This window comes from Tachypleus tridentatus, chromosome 1 (genome assembly GCF_004210375.1).
Source record: "Tachypleus tridentatus isolate NWPU-2018 chromosome 1, ASM421037v1, whole genome shotgun sequence".
Classification (NCBI taxonomy): Eukaryota; Metazoa; Arthropoda; class Merostomata; order Xiphosura; family Limulidae; genus Tachypleus; species Tachypleus tridentatus.
In genome coordinates this window covers 95,464,006-95,486,204 of record NC_134825.1, presented here as the reverse complement: position 1 = coordinate 95,486,204, position 22,199 = coordinate 95,464,006, and the positions used below count along the sequence as shown (strand labels likewise).

The 22,199-nt window shown below is 34.3% G+C and overlaps 1 protein-coding gene across 8 annotated transcripts in view; it reads right to left on the bottom strand.

Moving 5' to 3' along the window:
• The window catches only part of LOC143256050 (protein mothers against dpp-like), a 47,927-nt gene extending 32,785 nt beyond the window's left edge, over positions 1 to 15,142 (bottom strand). For 3 of the 8 annotated variants that reach the window (XM_076512736.1, XM_076512689.1, XM_076512741.1), the window contains exons 1-2: positions 14,710 to 15,140; positions 5,117 to 5,405 (exon numbers count right to left, since the gene is read on the bottom strand). In XM_076512736.1, the coding sequence (XP_076368851.1) occupies positions 5,117 to 5,347 (231 nt within the window). In that variant the 5' untranslated portion in view covers positions 5,348 to 5,405; positions 14,710 to 15,140. Of the gene's footprint in view, positions 1 to 5,116; positions 5,406 to 14,704 lie in introns of all 8 variants that reach the window. The other 5 variants (XM_076512727.1, XM_076512696.1, XM_076512745.1 and 2 more) reach the window with 5 other exon arrangements.
• Positions 15,143 to 22,199: the final 7,057 nt, after the last annotated feature.

Below are 22,199 nucleotides of genomic sequence, written 5' to 3'. Positions count from 1 at the left end.
AGGAGGAAGACAGACAACTCCAAACCTGTGGCTTACTCAATATCTAAAACCAACCTGCTGGGTACTGACATCTATGCAAAGTCAAAATGAGGGTACCCAATCAAAGGGGTGAATCACACTGAATATGGTGTACAGTGCAGATCTGTGTAGAAGAAAGAATACTTAGTCAGGTACCACTTTCCACAGAGCAAGAACCAAAGACCAAATTCGAAGCAAAGGCCCCTGAAAGAAAAGACAACATTACTAAAGACTTACCTAGTGTCAAAGCCACACCAAAGTCTGAAGTCTAGACACACTTGTAGTAGGTGATACCCCATGAATACAGAAACAGTTACATGATTGAGATTATGGGAACTGAATATTTGAGGGGTGATCCATACACTCTGCTGCAGAATCTACTCCAAGAACAACCAAGACGAGAAGCAAGGGAAAATGTGAGATGGCAGATTTGATGGGAGGTAATACGAAATAACAACATTGAAAAGGGGACAAAGAGGAATAAACCAACTGGATGAAATGACATACTCAACTGGTAAAAGTAGAGGGAGAAAGATCCTGAGAGAAATATGGACGTTGTGAAATAAATAGAAGGGTACAGAAGGAAGTGTGTGAGCAATGAGGGAGATGGAAAATGCATCAATATGAGAAGTATCCCACTCAAACAGGTAAACCCAGTCTGGTTAGGAAATATCATCTGCTGCAAGGTTCAAAGCACCAGGTATGTGATACTCTATCAAATGTAAGTGATGATGATGGGCCAAAAGGGGAAGATTCAAGGTGATAAAACACAGATATCTCAACAAAGTGCCTTCTTGGTGATAGATATGAGCCACCACTGTTGAAGTGGATCATGACCAACCAACCTCTGAAGATAGGAAGAAAATGATTCAAAGCCTAATGAACAACAAGGAGTTTGAGGATGTCGATATGAAGAGTTCTCTGTAGACCAATTACCCAAAGTCACTCAAAGATCAATACACCTCAGTCCTGAAGAGATTCATTCATAAACAGATGTAAAGATGGCTGCAAAAGGATGAAGTGGGAAGCTCACTGAGGTATAAGCCTGGTACAACTACCATTAGAGATCATCCATAATGTAGAAAGAAAGGGTGATAGGAGAATCCAAAGGATTTTATGCAAGGTTCCATTGGTTGTGGAGGGCCTAAAGATGTGACTGTGTATGAACCCAACCAAGACGAATGAGAGGAGTTATCAAAGATCACAGCCCCAAAAATGAAGGAGCAGACAGGATTTATCAAATGGTCAAATTCCATAGAACAAAGCCAAAGATAATAAAATGGAGCCTGATTGAGATGGGTGTGATATAAAACACCCAAATAAACAAGGTATTAAGTAAGATGAAGGAAATGTTTTTCCAACTTGATCAACTAGCCCAACTGAGCTGTTCAAAAAGGAACTGATGAGTGTGACAAGCTAAATCCTGTTTGGAATGAGTGAAAAGAAGCCAGACATCCACACAGAAGTGAAAGTTCAACCACAGGGCATGAAAATGTAGAGTGGAAGTGAAGAGGTAGAGAATTTCTCTAAAAAACCTCTCAGGGTTGCTGTGGAGAGCCTCTAATAGGGCAGGAAATGGCTTGAGAAAATGTATCACAACAAAAAATTCAGGACCTGCCCCCCAAACAGGCAGAAAAAAAAAACAATTGTTGGCCTGGATATAGCAGTCTGCCCTACAATTAGAGAGAGATAGAGAGATAAGGGACTGATCCAAATCCCACAGGAAAGAAATGTACTAATGCTGTCACCTAACTGGAAAGTGAAAAGCTTAGTGTGAATCCAGTCACCAGGAGACAAGGGAAAAACTAAATAAGCTTAGGAAACACAATTATGTAAAAGGGAAGGAGTGGGATGAAAAGAAGTTGGAGCAATATACAAAACATTAAATACCTGAGAAATAAAGTCAGAAAAAGCTGACAAGGGTCAAATAGAAATCTTAGGCATGGGGTAAGAAGGCATGGCAAACACAAGAGAAACAAATGATTGAAGTCCTCATCGGCATTACCAGGATTAAAAGGAAGAGGGGCAACAGGAGGAGACAATTTTTGTCAATTATAACATTCAATCTCCTCAAAAATAAATGTCAAAAGATCCCCTGACTTATGGCCTAAAGTATGGCTTCAGATGAATTAGATAAACCTAAAGTTCTAACGTGAACTTTGGAATGTATGCAGACATCGAACAAACAAGTGAAAGATTTGGCACAAAATATGGGTAAATAAATGCTCTAAAAATGAAAGTGAAAAAATGATTGAAAATAATATGTCTGAACTCGAGCACTGCCAAAGAAGAAGTGATGGTTCAGTCGTGGTGCATAGAAAGTGTCACATATATTACATGATAGTAGTGCTCTCCTACTGATGGAAAGATGTTGCATGATGGTTTACATGAGAAACATATTTGAATATTTGATTCCAATAAAAAGAGGAAGGTGCAGAAGACTTGTGGCATGCATTACAAAAACGTTTGTATATAAAAGGCTGCACAAATGGAAAAACACTAACCTTGTGAGAGGAGGCAAGTATCACATTAGAAGTTACTTATAAAATATTATGTATTAAGTGTCCATATATACACACACACACACACACACCAAGGAGGTCAGGAGATAAGGATAGAGGAAATGCAAGGAACAAGTGTACAAACACACACACATATGTATACACACACTGGAGTATAGCTATCTAATATTGTTACACAGTGGCAATGGAAGCAAAAATAAAGCAAAAAATTGAATACAAAAACTGCAGCAATCCACACAATCTTAACTTCACTAAGCAACAAAATTTTACATGAGAATAAGGTCTTAAACGGACATTGAGACAGAACATATAATACCATCATAACATACCAGATAGGTAACTGAAACAGTTATTTGGGATGAAGAGCCTGAAACAACTTGAGTAGGCCAAAAAGCACTGGGGACTCAACTAATTTTTATCTCAAGTATCTGATGAGGTCAGCTTATATAAGGTGTTTGTAAAAGATGCTCTTTGATAAGGGTTTTGCCAGGTTAAAAAACAAGTTATGATTGGCACTTTTGGTTGAAGTAAATTCAACCTCCTCTAAATACACCACTGCTGATATGAGTGCCATTTCCACTGATAAATGTCCATCATGGGACTATGCAAACAGAGATAGATACATGGCATTCTCAGAAGTTAAACCCTGATACTGTGAGAAGGACTACATAATCTCCCATGCATGAAGCTTGAGCTATGCACTCCATCCTTGAAATAAGACATCCAAAAACAGATGGATCTCTGAATAAGGTTGCAGCAAAGTAATACCTTTCATAGCATTGTTCTGATCTAACCAGTATTCAAGATTAAAGATGACCATGAATAAGAGAAATGGGAAATCCACTGTATTGCTGTTCATGATCTCCTTGTCAGCTTAAGACCACTGAAGAGATCTCAAGTGCTTATTCCTTTGGGATGAGCAAAATTTTTATTCTAGTAAAAAATGCCAATGCAGAGTGAGAACTGACTCAGCTATAAACCTTGGAGGATCTAGGAATTGATATAGATGAGAAAGATCTATGACTGGATGCCAATCTCCCATTTCCTTTGACACAAGAAACAGATGGGAATAAAAGCTTGGAAGAACTAGCACATCTCGCTCCCCCACCCCTTAAACCAATAGAACTCTGATCACTCTAGAACAAAATTCCAAAATCCAACTATCTGTGGGAGGTGGAAAAACTACAGGTTGGGTGGATAATGGTGAAGATCTGAAATAAATGACTAATCCTGACTCAAAGACCTGTAGTGTCCATTCATCCAATGTTAAAGTTTTCCACATATCCACAAATTCTCACAATCAAGTTCCCACAGATTCCAAAGACACATAACAGTCACTGCTGCAAGAAAAAATGAATATAAATTCTCTCTGAAATGTCAAGGATCACCCTCAACTGCAGCCTCCTAGTCCCCAATAGAAACACCACAGGACTGAACACACGTTTCTATATCGCTATGAATAAGGCCACTAACAATCTCAACTGAAAGTAATCACTCCCACCCCTGACTGTTGAGTGATGCTATGTATCAGAAGTGGAATAGAAAACGCCTGATCTGCCTCAGTGCAGAAAACAATAATCCACGAATTCACATTGTAAATTGGCTTGTCATAAAAATAAAAAAAGTTGTCCTTCTATTTTTACAAAAATTAACTAGGTAACACAAAGAACATTCAAAATATTTCCAAGAGTCATTGTATGGAGAAACCTTTTAATAAATGCTCTATCACAAAAAAAGTGATAATATTATCTGTAAAAGATGCTTGATACAATAAATAAAGCATCCAGGATAGAGATTGCATCAACACAGATGGAGAATGTCAAATGAAAGATACTGCCAAGGGCAATTAAGTGTGAAATAAAAGATTGGGAGCTGCAGTGTGAGGAAGTACATACATTTTGGAATATAATTCTGCAGCAGTGTTTTTGGCTAAAATTATAAGCTTACCTTCAAGTTTAGAGGGTTTGTTTTGTTCTTGGCCCATTCTGAGCAAAAATAAAAGAAACAAGAGACGAGAACAAATATAAGAAGTTTACAAGTTTCACACAGAGGTCTAATATAAATTATAAAACATAATCTTTAAATGATTTAAAAATCAGCAAAAATGTCATCATCAGATAAACCATTCCACAAGGTCCTAATAATTTTTTTTATTTAAGAACAAGCTTGTACAAATTCTGTAACAAAGCAGATAATCTGAACTGTCTGCATTTTGATTATTTTGTGCTCAAAAACAGAAAACGACAAGACCAAAACCCAAAGTTTTCATCCCTGCTTTTATTATTTTAACTAGTATTCATTCTTGCTGCATGTCCTTGCATTGTAACATGATATCATTTCTTGTAATAAGGAGAAAACTTCACCCAATGCTCCCCAAAATAAACTTCACAACAGATTTACACACTATGTAATATTAAAACAGTTAACAATTCAGTGTAATAACTTTATACAAAAAGACACAAACTCAAACTGTTTTACAATTAAAATGCAATCTATTAAAGCTGTTACTCAATCACTGATACAGCATTAATATTCTCATCTTTGCTAACACATGAAAAAAACTAAAAACTACTCACCTGCAGCCTACCATCTAAAGAACGAGGAATAGTCACACATTTGCTTAGTTGTCCAGGACAACTTAATGCTTTTTCTAGTTCTTCAATTGCACCTTTCTTTTTTTTCAATTTCTTCACTAAAGAATCTACAGCCTTTTCTGCCCATTTTTCTTCTTCATCACCCTGCTTCCAACCCAAAAGTTTTTTTACAGCAGGACTCGTAAATGAGAAAAGACTGTTGAGACCAGACATGTTTGAAAAGTAGTGTAAGCACCAAAAGTGATCTTTTCTGTAAAAGATGTATTTATATCTGCAATTAAAAAAAAAATATGGATGAAACCATTTCCTTTTTTTAATCATTTCATGTAATATTTATACAAAATAATCTTCCCTCCAGAATTGGAAAAGCAATAATTTACTATATTAAACCCATTCTGCATCACCAAACATTACATGTTCAACATTAAACAACATAATATCAAATTCAGTAGAGAGTATCTGTCACAGTCACATTTTTATTTTCTGTTTTGGTAAACTGATGTGCATGATCATTTCATAGCCACTAGTATATGTTAATGTCAAGAGCTGAATATTCCATTAATTCTTTTCCTTTTATTTGTTGTCAATGGAAAGCACATGATTTGTTAGGTTTGTTTTGAATTTTGCTCAGAGCTACATGAGGGATATCTGTGCTAGCCTTCCCTAATTTAGCAGTGTAAAACTACAAGAAAGGCAGCTAGTCATAAGCACTCACTGCCAATTCTTGGACTACTCTTTTACCAACAAATAGTTGGATTGACTGGCACATTATAATGCCCCCATGGCTGTTTGGTGTGATGGTGATTTGTTTGAGACCTTTTTTGTAACCTACTGCAAAGGGTTGACTTGGAAGCACACATGAGAGAAGTCAACATGTGAACATTGTGTAACATGTCTGTTACAGGAGAAAATAAGTTGGACGTTGCAGATAACTGTGTTAAGACCATGTAGTTTCAGTTATTGCAATGACAGAAATGTTGAGGCTTCTGTGGTGTCTAGCATTTCATTTAATGGTAAACGCTGTAAGGATAGTAAACCTATACTTGAATTGGTGATACCACAATATTACAAACCATCAGTTTTGCTTAAATCTTGTGGATGTTGTAGTTATTAATATAATCATGGCTGGTGTCCATTTTTTCCTGAAAAACTACTGAGTAATTATTATTGCCAATCATTAAAGCTACTATCTCGTCTTACAATAATCATAATAGTTTAACATAATCTCACTAAAATAAAATGAAACCACAAAAGCATTGAAAAATACACTTCTGATACATTTGTACAATGTGTGTTGGCACTTGTTATGTATGTGTATTAAATGGTAGTAAAATGTGATAGTTTGTAAAATTCCACTAAGCAAACAACAGAAAAATCTTAGGTGAAGATTAGCATTGAAAAATGATGATTTTTATATAATGTCTGAAGAAATGGAAATGTTATCACAGACATGAGGCAATAAACAGGTAGATAATTAATGATTTGTGGTATTTGTTTATTGAACATTTATATAAGTATCTGTTTGACATACGTAACCAGTTAAGTTACTCAAATGATTAACCAACAAGTGACATAACAAATGTCAGTGTATTGTTTCTGCTCAGGAAAATGACTGCAATAATGAGAATCACCCAGTAAGAAGGGATTATAATCAGATGATGTCGAGAAAACCCACTTGTAGAGAAATATATATGCAAAAACGGCTCCTCAACCCAAACGAGCCATTTTTGCATATATAAAGAAGGAATTATGTTGTAAATACTTGGGAAAGTCAACTTAATAATGAAAACTGTACAGCATGTTCTGTGAAAGTGTAGCTACTGAATGCTGAAAAGTATGGTTTTTAAAATATGACAAGGGATGAATTATTAGAACTAAAAACATTATATGATTACTCAAAAAAATTTGACACTGCAGTTATGAATTACACTTGTCATTATTTTAAATGTAGTTATGGTAACAGCAGCCTTATTTTGTGACCAGACTATTCTGAAACTGTTTGATAATTTTATTCTTTTTTTTTTCTTTATTTTTTTATATTTATGTATTAAGAATAGTTAATAAATAGTAATGTGTACTAAAATACAATGTATGTACTTCTTTTGTAATTGTATCTGTTGTGGAGATGTGAGTACTTGCCACAAAATGGTTTCCCCATCTCTGTCCATGACAGAGTGCTAATGCCTAAACTACCATTTCTCAAATTAACATCAACTACTCAATTAAAATTCCATACTGGATATGGATAGTACATTTCTTCAATTTAAAAATAAATGTTTAAAATGTTAATGCCAATATATTTTGACCACTTTACTAAAAGAGTAACAAATACCAGCTTAGCATAATTACAAATACTATGTAACCTTATTTTACTGAAATAATTTGAAACATGACAAGTTAATACAAAACCTAACAACAGCAATGATTGTTGTCTACTGAACTGGTAGCCAGAAATAAAGTCACAGGAAAAAAAGTTACAAATTCTCTAATATCCAAATACAATGTAAAGTAATACAACAAAAACATTTTTAAGTTACGGCAATAACAGCACCATATACAATATGTAACATTATATAAAAAGTGCATATGTTAATAACACAACTTCCATAACTATTGTACAAGGATATATATGTAAAAAAAGTAAATGAGAAATAAAGATACATGACTGCACATGGAAACAGTCTAGATTCTGATCCTGGAAAGCTCCTCTTATGTTTCATACATTATATATTGAATATGCTAACACACAATCTTGTCTAAGCATTTCTTCATTAAGAATAACAGTTTTCATGATTTTTTGATCCAACAGCACTTTACAAACAGTCTGTTAACTTGACAAGTGTATTTATATATAATGCAGAGTCGAGCACACTTTTCAGACATATATGAGATCAATCACCATAAGAAGAATGAAGGAATAATTTGATAGTTTAATTTCTGTTAACTTGAAAAATTATAATCATAAATTTCTAAACTGTAACTTTTTTCCTACATCCACCAAACTTAAAAAAAACTATTAAAATGCAGCCCTTATCATTTAATCAAGACTTCTCTTAAGTCTTAAAATTACTGCATCCACCACATCTGAAGGTAAACTATTCAAAAGGCTAACCCATCTTATCAGAAAAAGCAAAGTGCTTTAGTTAAAAATGACTATAACCTTATCAAAATTTATACTTTTCCATACGTGTCTATCCACAAAAAGCCATAATTTTCTTATATTACCTACAGAATTGTGACAATTCATTCTTCAATGCATAACTGTTAATGTATGAAGTTCTCCAGTGTTAATAATAATAAAATTTAACACCATGACTGCTTACTGTGCATCTAGCATAGTTTCCTCCTTAGACTGTAAATGTATGACAACTATTTCATTCAAGCTATAATAGTAGTCCTTCTCTGAAGTTTTTATACATACTTCAATTCTGGCACCATAAGAAGAATGTTGTTACTGAGCTGAAGCTTGGGATCAGGATGCAACCTCCTATGGTAATAAAAGTGTGCAAATGGTTTTTGAAGGGGGGAAAAAAAAAGAAAGAAGAAAAACCATGTGCAACGATCCATTGCATGAGACAAATGAGGGCTGTTTGAAGCTGCAGTAAACTTCAAGTTTACTGACCGACACAAAACATGGAAGTAATCAACGTAAAGACCATTTTCAACATTTGGAGGAAGCTGATGAGTGATGGCATCAATCCTAATACTAAGTGTGACACTCAAGACAGAGATCTGAAAGACTCCAAGAAAGTGCAGACCTCACATGGATCCAGAATTACATGTTGGGTAAAACTTCTGAATAAAAAATGGGTATATGGTCACTTAACCCATACAAGTGGAGGTCACATAAAATTCCATACCTCTATGTCATATCAGAAGCCTTCTCACGATCGAAGAAGACCGAAACTAGGTATTCTTTAAGGAGAAAGTCTTCCCTGATTGACATTTCAAATCAAATCAGGTGGCCCATTGTAGAGTTCTGTCATTGGAACCCACACTGAGTGGGCAAGAGGTGATTGTTTGATTCTGAAAGTGAAACAAGACAAGCATTGTCCATCCTTTACACAAACAGCTCATCAAAGTAACAGACTGATACGTTTATTGAAATCTTGGAATCCTTCCCAAGCTTAAAAAAGGTCAGTGTTTAGTATGTTGATCAACAGAGCTAGGCAATGTTAACATTTACTTAACCTGAAAATGTATTTCTGATAGATATTCACCTCTCACACAGAAAACTATCTTCCTCATGCATATGCCTTAGAAATTTACATACCACTAGCCTTCAGGAAACTCCCACAAGATTTATTGTGAATTACACTACTACATAATGTTATTATGCAGCAAAAGCCCTCCATCAATTGGAGAGTGACATAGCCTTCCTGTGCCCTAGTTCATTCTAAGATTTTGCACTCAAGATCATTCTTTGAATGTGAGGCAAGAAAAACTAAGTGTGTAAAGAGGTAACCATGTATTAGATAAACATTTACAGGTAGGGAAAATGTTAGGTTCCAAACAGTATACCCCTCTTCACACAGAAAGCCAGAATCCCATGTTAATGTGCTGGAGGAACAGGTGCAAAAGTTACTTAGCTGAGCTCCATTCAGAAATTTACCAAAGAAAACTCATGGAGTGTAACTTTGGATGGCAGGGGTTCTATGGGGGTATACTCATGGAAGACTGCATTTCAATTCTTGCAGAGAACACACTTTATCTTGATTAGAAGGGAGGAAGAAACTGCTCTGTCCAAGAGAGGCAGTCCACAGCCTGGTTCACAATACCCATCACATGGCAAAGGAGAAAACCAGCCTGTGAAGAACTGGTCCAAGAAGGAAGAGGCAGGATAAGAAAGCAAGGGGTTCTGAATCAGATTCCCTCAAGGCAATTAACTGAGAAGAGCTAAGGAGTTTATGGAAGGAAATATAACAAAATGCTCCACTAGGAGAAATAATAATGGGATTATGCCCAAAAGTCTACTAGAAGTTTGAACTCATGGATATAGAGAGAAGACTTATCCGAGGACCAAGTACCAGACGTAAAACTGACATTCAGGGATGCTTCCAGTAAGAGGAAGCATTGGTGAAGAGGGTTATGACTATTTTGGATGGAAGTAATGGAACACAGAGGGTGATGCTGCATTTATCCAACTATCAATATAAATATTAAAATACAAGGAAGAATATGAGAACCACCAAGGTCGAAGAATCTTGCAAGGCATACCTCTAGTATTGCAAGAACCAACAGAAGAGGTACATATGTGTGTGATCCAAAAGTATAAGCAGTGCCACATGAAGCCATGGTCACCAAATAATAAACCTCACAAACAGAATAATGATATGCATGAATCCTAGTGTCTGTCAGGTCCATAGCTCACAAACAGGTGGGAAAAGTCTGATCCCAGCAGCAAATGACTTGAAAAAAAAAACAACCCACATAGGTGAATAATATATTTAGTATAAGTGATGAATTGGTTAAAGTGTCAATAAACGCAGTCTCTATAATAAATTGGGCACAGATGAGAGCAGAACGAGAAAGAAAATAAGATGCAGGTAGAAAAGAAAAAGGAAATGAGATAAAATCCATATGTTAAAAAGAAGAAAAACACCAGTGTTAACAAAAGTGTGATTAAAAGAACTCAAACTATGACAGCCAGGCACCAATGGGACAAGACAGAATGGAAGAGTCACCAATGAGCTCAACAAGACCAATGCTGGATAGAAGAGAAAGTTGGGAATTAAAAAATAGGGAACCAGGGACTAGGATGAGATACAAAAGTGGAAGTAGAGTTAGGGACAGAGTGGAAATGATGTATGAAAGTGAAAACTGATGATAAACAGCCTCATCTCATGACATAAGCAAATCAAGAACAGCAACATCAAAGAAGAGAAAAGGGTTGAACAGTTTGAAAAAGGGAAGAAAGAAGTTAACTTATGATAGTGGAGTATCCATACCCAACAATCACCAGGAACAAGGAGGCACATGAGAAAGGAATGGCAGAAGTAGAAAGGCCACAGTGTAGTAGTGAAGGGAAGTCACATGCAAAGTTGACTGGGACACTGAAAGAAATACATGTGCAGTGAATACTGAAGAGTGATACCAATGTCAATACTCCCACCCCCCATTGATAAGGGCAATCCCAAACTTGAGAATCATAAAAGTGAGGCTAGAAAGACTAAAAGGAAAGAAGAATCAGAAAGACAAAAAAGGCAAGGCTTCAAGGCTTGATATCATGAAAACATAATTTGGAGATGAATATTAAGGAAAATGAGTTAAGAGTTAGGATTAGGAAGTAGGAAACAAGAAAAAGAACATAAGAAAGAGGAATTAAATAGAATGGTGCACACCTGGTAAAAGGCCAAATGTGAAGCAGTTGAAAGTTTGTTTGTTCCTAACAGAATAAGGGAATCTACTACCCTATTCACAACAGCCACTATATCAGCCTAGTGATGTTACATCCATAAATCATAATTGTTACACATAATTGTATGAGGAAAACAGTCACTCACACAAGTGGCAGAAGACATTACATGAATGAGTATTCATATTCTGAAGAAAAAAAAAGATGAAAATATGTCACCTTCCTAATAGAGGAGGGCTTTTGCTGCATAACAACATCACTATGCAGTAGCATAAGTCACAAAAAATGTCAAGTTTAGGTGGACGTTCCCTCAGGGCTAGTGGAATGTAAATCTCTCTAAGGCAGACACAGTAAAGATAGCTTTCTGTGAGAAGTGGGGTGTAGCATTAAGAACTAAACATTTATCTGTGAGAAATGATTACACTGATTAACATCATATGAACTAACTGATTAATAAAAATTAGCATTTTCAATTTTTAGTACTTTCAACTATTCCAATATCAGATTATTGAAATTACAATTACTGTTTGCAATTATTCCAATAATCATCCAAAACTCTGGTTACATCAACTGTCAGAAAAATAGTCAACTAACTGAAATTACAGTTTTTGATTATCACAATCTAAGATTACTCAAACTATCTAGTATCAAAATATTGCTATAATGTTTGTTGTTAACTACAAAGCCACATAATAGGTTATTTATTCTCTGTCTTGTAACTGTTTAAATTTGTTCAGTATTGGTGGGAAAGGAAGTTTAAAGGGGTCTCAGGTTTGATTCTCTGTGCTACTAAACAAGCTTTCCCTGTCTTTGTTAGAGCAAAGCTACTAATGCTCTTTGCCATTGTCATTAATTCTAAACAGCTGACTAGAGAAAGGATAACTGAATATTGAATCACAACTCCTCACTTTTCTTTACAAATTACACTATTTAGTAAACCAAACACATTATCTTAATTTTGTGTTTATGTTCAATACAGATTCTATTCTCATAAAAAACAGCCAATATGAGAAATATTAAGGTATTTCTTTAACAACTATTAAGAAATATAAATTATTTTAAAACAGTACTTTGTTCCTTTAATGTGTTTGTGTATAATCAAGAATATAATATTTATATTTATAAAGAATCACAGAAAAATGTATTTATAATGTCCAAATGAATGTACATAAACTTATTTCACATTTATATAATTAAAAATAACGCAATGGAAAAGTATTTAGAAATAATTATAAAATAAAATGCACTAATTTAGTTATAATACTTTCAATTACAATTCTTGTATCTAAGAAAATTTTTTTTCTGATTATGAGCTGATTCAAGGTTACTTATTTTCAGCTTTGCCAAGATGTCCTTTTTTAATACCTTTCAACCTCTTAGTCAAAACATTATATAGCTATAACAATTTTTGTCTCAGCCAATTCTAACTCACTCTTTGCAACAATTAACACTTTGGGCAATAAAGGAGAGGACATTATTACAGGAAATTTATTTGCATATTTATTCATTACTTGATAAAAACTGTTCATAATAATGGCCACGATCACTTCTTGGTCAACTGTGTGTTGAAAAATACTGCAAAATTAGCTTGGAATAGCAGAACTAATCAAACTTCATGTCACAGTAAAAATCATACAAAAATAGTATAAAGATATATATTCTCTTTCACTTTATTAAGCCACAGGAAAAATAACCACAGGTCCAACTGTCTGAAATTGGTAAGATTGCATGAAAATACTAAAATATAAAAACTTGCTTGTCTGTAATGTTTCCTGTAAATATCATTGTTAATGACTGATCTATCATGCTCCTGCTTTGTAGTGATTATATTATATAATTAGTAATGCTGAAACTATATAACATTGTTTATAAAAATTTTACAAGTTATTTGATGGTCTTGTAAATAACCACTCTCCTCTTTCAGCTAGTTGATTTCTTCCCCAAAAGTTAAAGAAGCTTTCTATGATTTCTAATTCCTTAAAGTTGCCATTACTAGCAAAATTAGTTATAATAATCAATACAGAAATATTGTGTCCCTTAGTTTATAGCATACTAATAAACAAACTATCTTCCACATGCAGTCCTTAGTACATGGTAAGCTAATTAAAGTACTAAAAGAAGAGTCTAAAGTAATATGACTCTTAGAACAATAAGTTGCCCAGTTAGGTAAAGTTAAACTAAGAGTACAGAGCACATCTTTAGTGTAACAGATACAAACTCCATAGTTTACTACACCCCTGAAACAACATTATTCTAATTTTTATAATTCCATGAATTTCTTTTTCCAAATATTAGTTACTTTATAACACTTTGACACTGCTGAGAGCAATAAAGTCTCAAGGTAGATTATTCAAGTCTGAGATTCATGAAGTCTCTTTATACTATTAATATTATAGTTAATAAAAGCTAGATTATTTGCTATAAGAAATGACTGGTTTGGTACTTCAGTAATAGCAGGTCCATAACTTGACTACACTGTAGACTATTTATGTATACCTGCATTAGGGTTTGACCCAGCATTGACAGGTGGGTTTAGGCGTTCGACTAGTAATCTGAGGGTCGCAGGTTCGAATTCCGATCCCACCAAACATGCTTGCCCTTTCAGCTGTGGAGGCATTATAGTGTGATAGTCAATCCCACTATTCATTGGTAAAAGACTAGCCCAAGAGTTGGCAGTGGGTGGTGATGACTTGCTGCCTTCCCTTTAGTCTTACACTGCTAAATTAGAGACTACTAGTGCAGATAACCCTTGAGTAGCTTTGTGCAAAACAAAAACAAAAAAAGCTTTAGGGTTTATTAATACTGTTATTAAATAAACCTTTGGACTATCACCACACACGCTTATGATTGCAGCTTTACTGGTTACTTATTCCTATGGTTATGGCATGAGGTCTGGGTCACTTTTTAAATATGTCCTCACCATAACCTTATTAACTCACATGTTACAACTATACCTCACAATCATATCCTATTACAACTTATAACAACAGTTACATATAAATTATAATAATACAATTTAGACTCCAAAGTATTTACGTTCCTGTGGATAAGCAGTTTAGTGTTATTTTTCATCAGGATTATCAGTAATACCCCTAGTATTAGCTAAAGCCATCTTTCGAAATTTAAGTTTTTTATTCATGTCACTAGAAACTGATCACGTCACTCAGTAACTAAAAGTAACAACGACAATAACTGACAAGCGACATAAATTTTACCTCACCTCGTTTTCAAACGAACTTTCCTCTTTCTGGATTTGGGATATTACAATCACACGAATATTACAACACAGTCCGTATTAATGTTAATTATACGCTGTCACGTGTATAAAATTATTCTTCATTTCGCTTATATAAATATATATATTTCGCATTTATGATGATAAAGTAGACAGTAACACATTCACTTGTTAATAGGCTTAACAATTAACTTAACGAACACACAATAATTTAAACCTACACTAGTGCTTTAGTTAAGCTCACACTTATCAACATATATAGTTCTGTGTGTGTGTGTGTGTATGTATTCTTCGATATAATAACATTAAATTTGTAATTTTCTTTTGTACCGATTAACCAATAGATGTAAATTACTACGTCTTCGAAAATGAAAAAAATATTTTTCTTATTACTAGCTCTTTCAACAACATAAATTCTGGCACTTTATTTTATGTGGTAGTAATACACTAGATGAGGCTGTAGAAATTACTGTATTAATTTTGAATTGCAAACATTCTTCACGCTCAAAGCAAGAATACAGATAATGTATAACTCTATTTTACTTATAGTTATCTAAAAATTAGTCTCCAATTGTTTATATTTCTAACCTTCTTCTGAAAATAACACACTTAAAATTACTTCTCAAACTAAGTTATTTGAACTGTTGATCTGCGATTTTGAAGGCTTTTGAAGTAATAATAATAATACAAAGAACAAACATAATCAGAAAGACTGTTATTTTCGATTTACATTCTGCTGTCATAAACATATAATAATGAAAACTTATTAGTGTAAACTGTGAAATAAGATTTCACGTATGCATTCTTATTCATTTTGAATATTTAGTGCGAGTGACCGCAGATTTAACACTGTACTACAGTGCACTTGATCGTGTTACTTGCAGGAAAAACATGTGGCATCCAGAAATAGAAAGCTCCTTTATCAACGAATAGTGGGATTCATTGTAACATTATAACGCCCCCATCGCTGAAAGGGCAAGCATGTTTGGTGTGACGTGGATTCGAACCTGCGACCCTCGGATTAGGAGTTGAGTGCCTTAATCAGTGATGTCGAGAAACCCACTTGTTGAGAAATTTATATGCAAAAACGGCTCGTTTGGGTTGAGAAAATATTTTACATAGAAGAGCGAACAACGTTTCGACCTTCTTCGGTCATCGTCAGGTTCTTCTATGTAAAATATTTTCTCAACCCAAACGAGCCGTTTTTGCATATAAAGTTGAGTGCCTTAACCACTTGCCCTTGTCAGCCCCGAGTACCACTGAAAGCGCTTCTTCAGTTATTATAGTACCATTCATTTAGTGAAGTGTTTAGTTGTCAGTTTCTTCAGTGACTTACAATTCAGTGAAGTATATAGATCAGTCTTAGTTTCTAAATTTTTGAAAACACAAGGAATAATGAAAAATTATAAGTTATAATAGAACCATAAGTCAAGTTTACAATAAAAGAGGCAAATTGCAAATACATAAGGCCCGGTATGGCCAATTGGTTAAGGCGCTCGACTCGTAATTTGAGGGTTGCAGGTTAGAATCCCGTCACAACGAACATCCTCACATTTTCAGCCGTTGGGACTTTATAATGTGACGGTAAATCCCACTATTCGTTGGTAAAAGAGTAGCCCAACAGCTGGCAGTGGGTGGTGATGACGAGCTGCTTTCCCCCTAGTTTTACACTGCTAAATTAAGGATGGCTAGCGCAGATAGCCCTCATGTAGCTTTACGAAAAATTCAAAACAAACAAACGAATACGTAAACATTAGTCCCCCGTTGGTACAGCGATAAGTCTACGGATTTACAACGCTAAAATCAGGGGTTTTAATTCCCCTCGGTGGGCACAGCAGATAGTCCGATGTGGCTTTGCTATAAGAAAACACACACACGTAAACATTACTTCTCAGATTTTGAGATCATTCACAAAATAAGCATGAAAAATTTATGAGTAAATAAATGTATTTTATGAGTAAGAAAATTTCTCTATTAAAAGTTATTGGAGTAATCTATTTTATATTTTATAATAATATACATTAATTACTGAAAAATGAATTTTATGATAAAAGAACTATGAGTGTTTACATAGAATTCGATTTTCATAACTAACATGTGTAACAAATAATACACAGTAATATTAAGATTTTTGTTTACTCCTTCCTATGTGTTAGGCAAACGAATGTTTTAAAAAGTATTAGTTTTTGTTTAGGATGCAGCCTTACTTTATTGATTCCTACGGTTTTGGCATAAGGTCTGGATCACTTTTTAACTCTATCCTCACCTTAACTTTAGTAAATTATATAAGTTACAACTATATCTCATAGCCATATCCTTATACAATTTGTAACATGGTTACATATAAATTATAATAATACAAGTTATACTCCAAATGTTTAAGATTAGAGAAATTAATTAGTTACCTTGATGTGCAAAATGACTTTCTATCACCTTCTTGACCCTAAAGTTATTAAGTCATGTTTGCAGATCGTTTCTGTTTTGGGTAAATTGTGATTACCTTATTTGGACGTAACTTAACTATTGGTTTTGAAAACTTGTGTCAAAAACAAATACTCAGATTGCTTTAATATTATTTTATGAGTATGTCTTCGAAACATGGAAGCTTAATTTTAACTAAGAAGCTTTCTGAAGTATTTATGAAATACAAAGTATATTCATATTCAAAGGTTTCAAAAAATACATTCTATTTTCTACGTATAATGTGAGGGAAAGAAGCAGATATAAAATGTTATATAAAAACACGAACACTAGCGAACCACACTAACAAATAAGAGAGATGCATGTTTGAAGGCTCTTGCAAGAGTAAAATAAAGACACATTTTGCGTCTTTACTCTAGTGCCAGACAAACGTGGTACACTGAGATAAAACCATAATTGTTTAGATGAAGCTCCTGACGAAATGAATCAATATCACCAAAAACACTTTAGGGGATAGTGAGGAAAATCACTGAGTGAATTAATGTCAGTGAAGAGACACAAGGTACAGGTTTGTCGCTATACACCCTAAGTTATTTGTCTTAGATGATTTATTCAAATCTATTACATAAGGGACAGAAATGAATTAAGGACCAATAACAAAATGGATTTTGATTACAGTCTGATGGAATAGTCCACTTGTTTATGAAAGATTTCACTTATACCTATCGAGTTAAAAGAACTAGTTTTAAAAGTAGATCGGCCAAACTTCTTGAACAGTAGGAAGAACGCCAAAAAGTATGTTTATAATTCCGCCTTTCCGACTCCAAACGTCACTTCTCCGCAGTTATAAAGTTGCTCCGGGGAAATGTTATGACTTCAAAAGTCAGGAGATGGCAGTCATCCAGAATCTACAAGTTTGTCACACATACTCCTTACAAGTATGCTCTTTCTGAACTAGTCTAACATGTTTCACTTAATATTTAATAACGTATAGAGAGAGAAGAGTGAAGTTCATTAAGTGTACTAAAAATAGTAGATTTAAAAATAGTTAATGTGGAATTACTTTAAGATATACTAGAGGAATTATTAATACAGTCATACAGATTATGACCAAAAGGATTTCTTGTGTTAATTTAGTTGATAACTTAACTAATGTTGTGTCTATGTTACTGAACATACTTTAAGGCTTTCTTAATCAACGCCAATATCTTCAAAACAAAGAATTCAATGATTTAGAGTTATTGTTGTTTCCAGGTAACATTGAGAGTTTCGATATACATGAAATGCTCAACAGCGAATAATTAAAAAGACGATTTTATTTCTATTCAGTTGTCTCTATGCGAGTTCTTTATTTCACATGTAAAGTTTTTCAAGATGGTGACTTTTGTGATCCACTTGTGAAAGAACGACTCGAATTTCAAATACATTTCTTTGTAAAAAGTGTAAAGTCCAACCCAACGACTAAGACCACAGGCTCTTATACGCACATTACATTTCAATGAACAGCCCACATATACTGACGTAATGGTTTCGGCATTTTGGATTACATGGGAAAAAATGCCAATTCACTTAATAAAAATGTAAATATTTTATTTGACTGACAGTTCTACAATTAGTTTGTATCTCACCTCATGATACCAGGTAAACCTGAAATGTTGTGGATAAAATAAAAAAGTTGAACTCTGTACAAACAATATAACTTGCATGAAAATAAGTTATTGAAAAGAAACTACTAAATTTATCAGATATAAATTGATCTAGATCACGAACAATTTTCAGAAAGGTATTGTTACCTAATCTCGTGCGTTTTCTTATAGTAAAGTGATATCGGGCTATCTGCTGTATCCACCGAAGGGAATCGGATCCCCTGATTTTTGTGTTGTAAATAAGTAGACTCACCGCTGTACCAGCGGGGGACATTACCCATTACCTAATCTAACTTGATGTCACTGTGACAAACTAGCTCAGCTCGAACGTTACTGATTATTATTTGTGGGCTTGCCCTTCACTAGTACAACGGTAAGTCTTCGAATTTACAACGCTAAATCAGGGGTTCAATTCCTCTCGTAGGTCTCAGCAGATGGTCCGATGTGGGTTTGCTATAAGAAAACACACACATTTGTGCGCTTTCACCATATTTTTTATGATGATTACAATCAGCATAGTAAAGTATTTAATGAATTGTGTCAATGAATATCAAATAAGTTGAAATCAACTGTGTAAAGAAAATTAAACTTTTTGACAAATAATAATACAAAAAATTCCAAGGTGATATAAAACATTTTTTCATTTTATTTTCAACGCAGTATATCAGCGTATATTTGAAAATTTTATAAAGCAAATATCACAAAAAAGTAAACCAAATCATATGATTTTTAAAATTCCAAACAAGATACTATTTAGTACGTTTTTACTACGGTTCTTTCAATTTTATTAAGTATTTCCACCGAGAAAAGGAAAGAAAAAGCAAATGATGTGAAGGCTGCACGCCTCTTACCTGGGAATGGTTAAGTTGCAATCGAAACATTATTTTGTTGTGGACTTTTACAAGTAACAAACTGTTTAGGCCCGGCATGGCCAGGTGGTTAAGCACTGGACTCGTAATCCGAGGGTCGCGAGTTCGAATCCATGTCACACCAAACATGCTCGTCCTTTCAGCCGTAGGAGCGTTATATGTGATGGTCAATCCCACTATTCGGTGGTAAAAGAGTAGCCCAAGAGTTGGTGGTGGGTGGTGATGACTAGCTGTCTTCCCTCTAGTCTTACACTGCTAAATTAGGGACGGCTAGCGCAGATAGCCCTCGAGTAGCTTTGCGCGAAATTAAAAAAAAAAACCATAAAAAAACCCACCTCTCTCCTGCCTCTATTGTTCTTTTCCGTCAAGAGTTTATGCTTCCACACAATTTAATCTAATCATCCCATATTAGATGGGCGGCACTTATAGTTGTCTATCTTAAGTCTCCGATTTATTACGTTACGTATTACGATTACAAACAGCCGGAAATTTTAATTTAGAGGTCAAATGTTAATATGTATCAAATGTATGCCACTTGCCAAAACGATTGATATACACAATTTAGCTTCTTATCACAAATATATTTTGATACATACACACACACACACACAAACAACAATTTATAATGATAATTATTACAAATAATTATTTACATACAAATATTTTACAACTTCTCAAACAATATCAGTTATTTATTTATTTATTCAATATTTTATCGACGGGCCAGGTCCACGAAGCGCAAATTACTTTTTATGTTGATACACGGATATACTTTACATTACCCCAGCAGCACGGCGGTATATCTGTGGGCTTGCACGGCAGGAAATCGGGTTTTGATACGTGTGGTAAGCAGAGCAGATATAACCCACTGTGCAGCTTTGTGCTTAATTCAGAACAATCAATCTGTCACTTCAGATGACGGGAACGCTAACTAGCTCTATTATTCAAACAAATTTTTCTGCTGAAGTTATGCGATGACTTCCTACAAATACTAACGTCCGAAGTTAACTCACTGAGGTTGAACGATTTGTAATGTTTGAAGTATATAAACGTTCCTGGACAACTTATGTAGTTTTATGATTAACAAGCGTTAATGACAATTATATTTTCCCAGGCTAATGACTGTAACGACCAAACAATATTTTATTACTGTGTCTCAGCGAGTCGATTTATAAACTTTAAGGTGAGGTTCTAAAAAGTTCAATTGGCAAAAGTACTTGCAATCACTAGTATTTTGCATTAATCGTATATTGTTGATTCTTATTCTCGAGAATCTTCTACAAATTTAGATAACAGGCGGAACTTGCGCAACACACATTTAACAATATATTTTACATGCATTAAACCGAAACAAACGCAGATATAAAAATGAATGCACATCAGTAAATCTGTTGCAATATGCCACCTTAAATTATTGAAATTCTATCACTAGCTAGACAATTTTTTTTACACATATAAACTTAATAAGCTTTAGCCTAATTTGCATAACATTATCTACTATGGAATCAATGAATTGGCTTAATGCCAACAAATCTATCACTTTTTGTGGTGCATCTAGATTGTTTGGAAAAATTCTTCCACGGGTTCAACTAAGGTCTCACCCTTCTGTTCCCAGACTTTGCTTCTGATATGACACTTCAAACCTCTGATAAGGTAGCCACTAATAATGCCTAATGTTTAACACGACTATATGTTGGTAGATGGTTTAGGGTTGTTAATTCTGAACCTTTTAAACCTGCAGGAAGGTGAATAGCCTGTTGTTTATTACTTCATAAACTCACATTAAAATTTGTTCCAAACCGAGAAGAAAACGCTCCCCTTAGTACATTATGTTTTGTTTTTTTAAACTGGTGACGTTATTGAATTATTACATTAAATTTTGTACCGTGAATTGTGATGTTGCTGGAGTAGTCTTGAAAGGTCTTTCACTGACTAGTGGCACGGTAGTAATGGCAGCATATAAAAATTGGTAGTTTAATGGTATTTGAGAACTGAATTATTGTGTAGATGTATAGAGGCATGCTGCTGGTTTGCTCCTTGCATATGCTAATTCAATTTCTAGAAAATTTGTCTCACAGTTGATGTCTTTTTCATACATTTCCAATGGCTTGTTTGATCTTACTGCCCCAGTGGTACAATGGTAAATCTGCGAACTTATGATGTTAAAATCGGATTTGGATACACAACACAGATATCTCATTCTGCAACTTTGTGATTAACTAAAAACAAGCAGAACAAAATATTGGTCTTATCACATTTTTGTACATAAACGATTTCTTATTGTACTCCCCTTTTTACTTCATTCATCTTACTTTCCTTATTACTTCTTCAATTTTACTTGACTCCAGCTGTACCTCTTCTATAGCTTCTGTAATTATGTAGTTGTAGTGAAGTGATCATGGTATTTTTATTGAGTTTTTTAAATTAATTTTGTCACTTTGGTTACGTCAAAGAAAGTAAAAAATTGACTATTTCGTTTGCGAGCTTTAGAGTTCTAGCAAAGATTAAAGTTAAAACAGAGATAATTTAGCAGAACCAA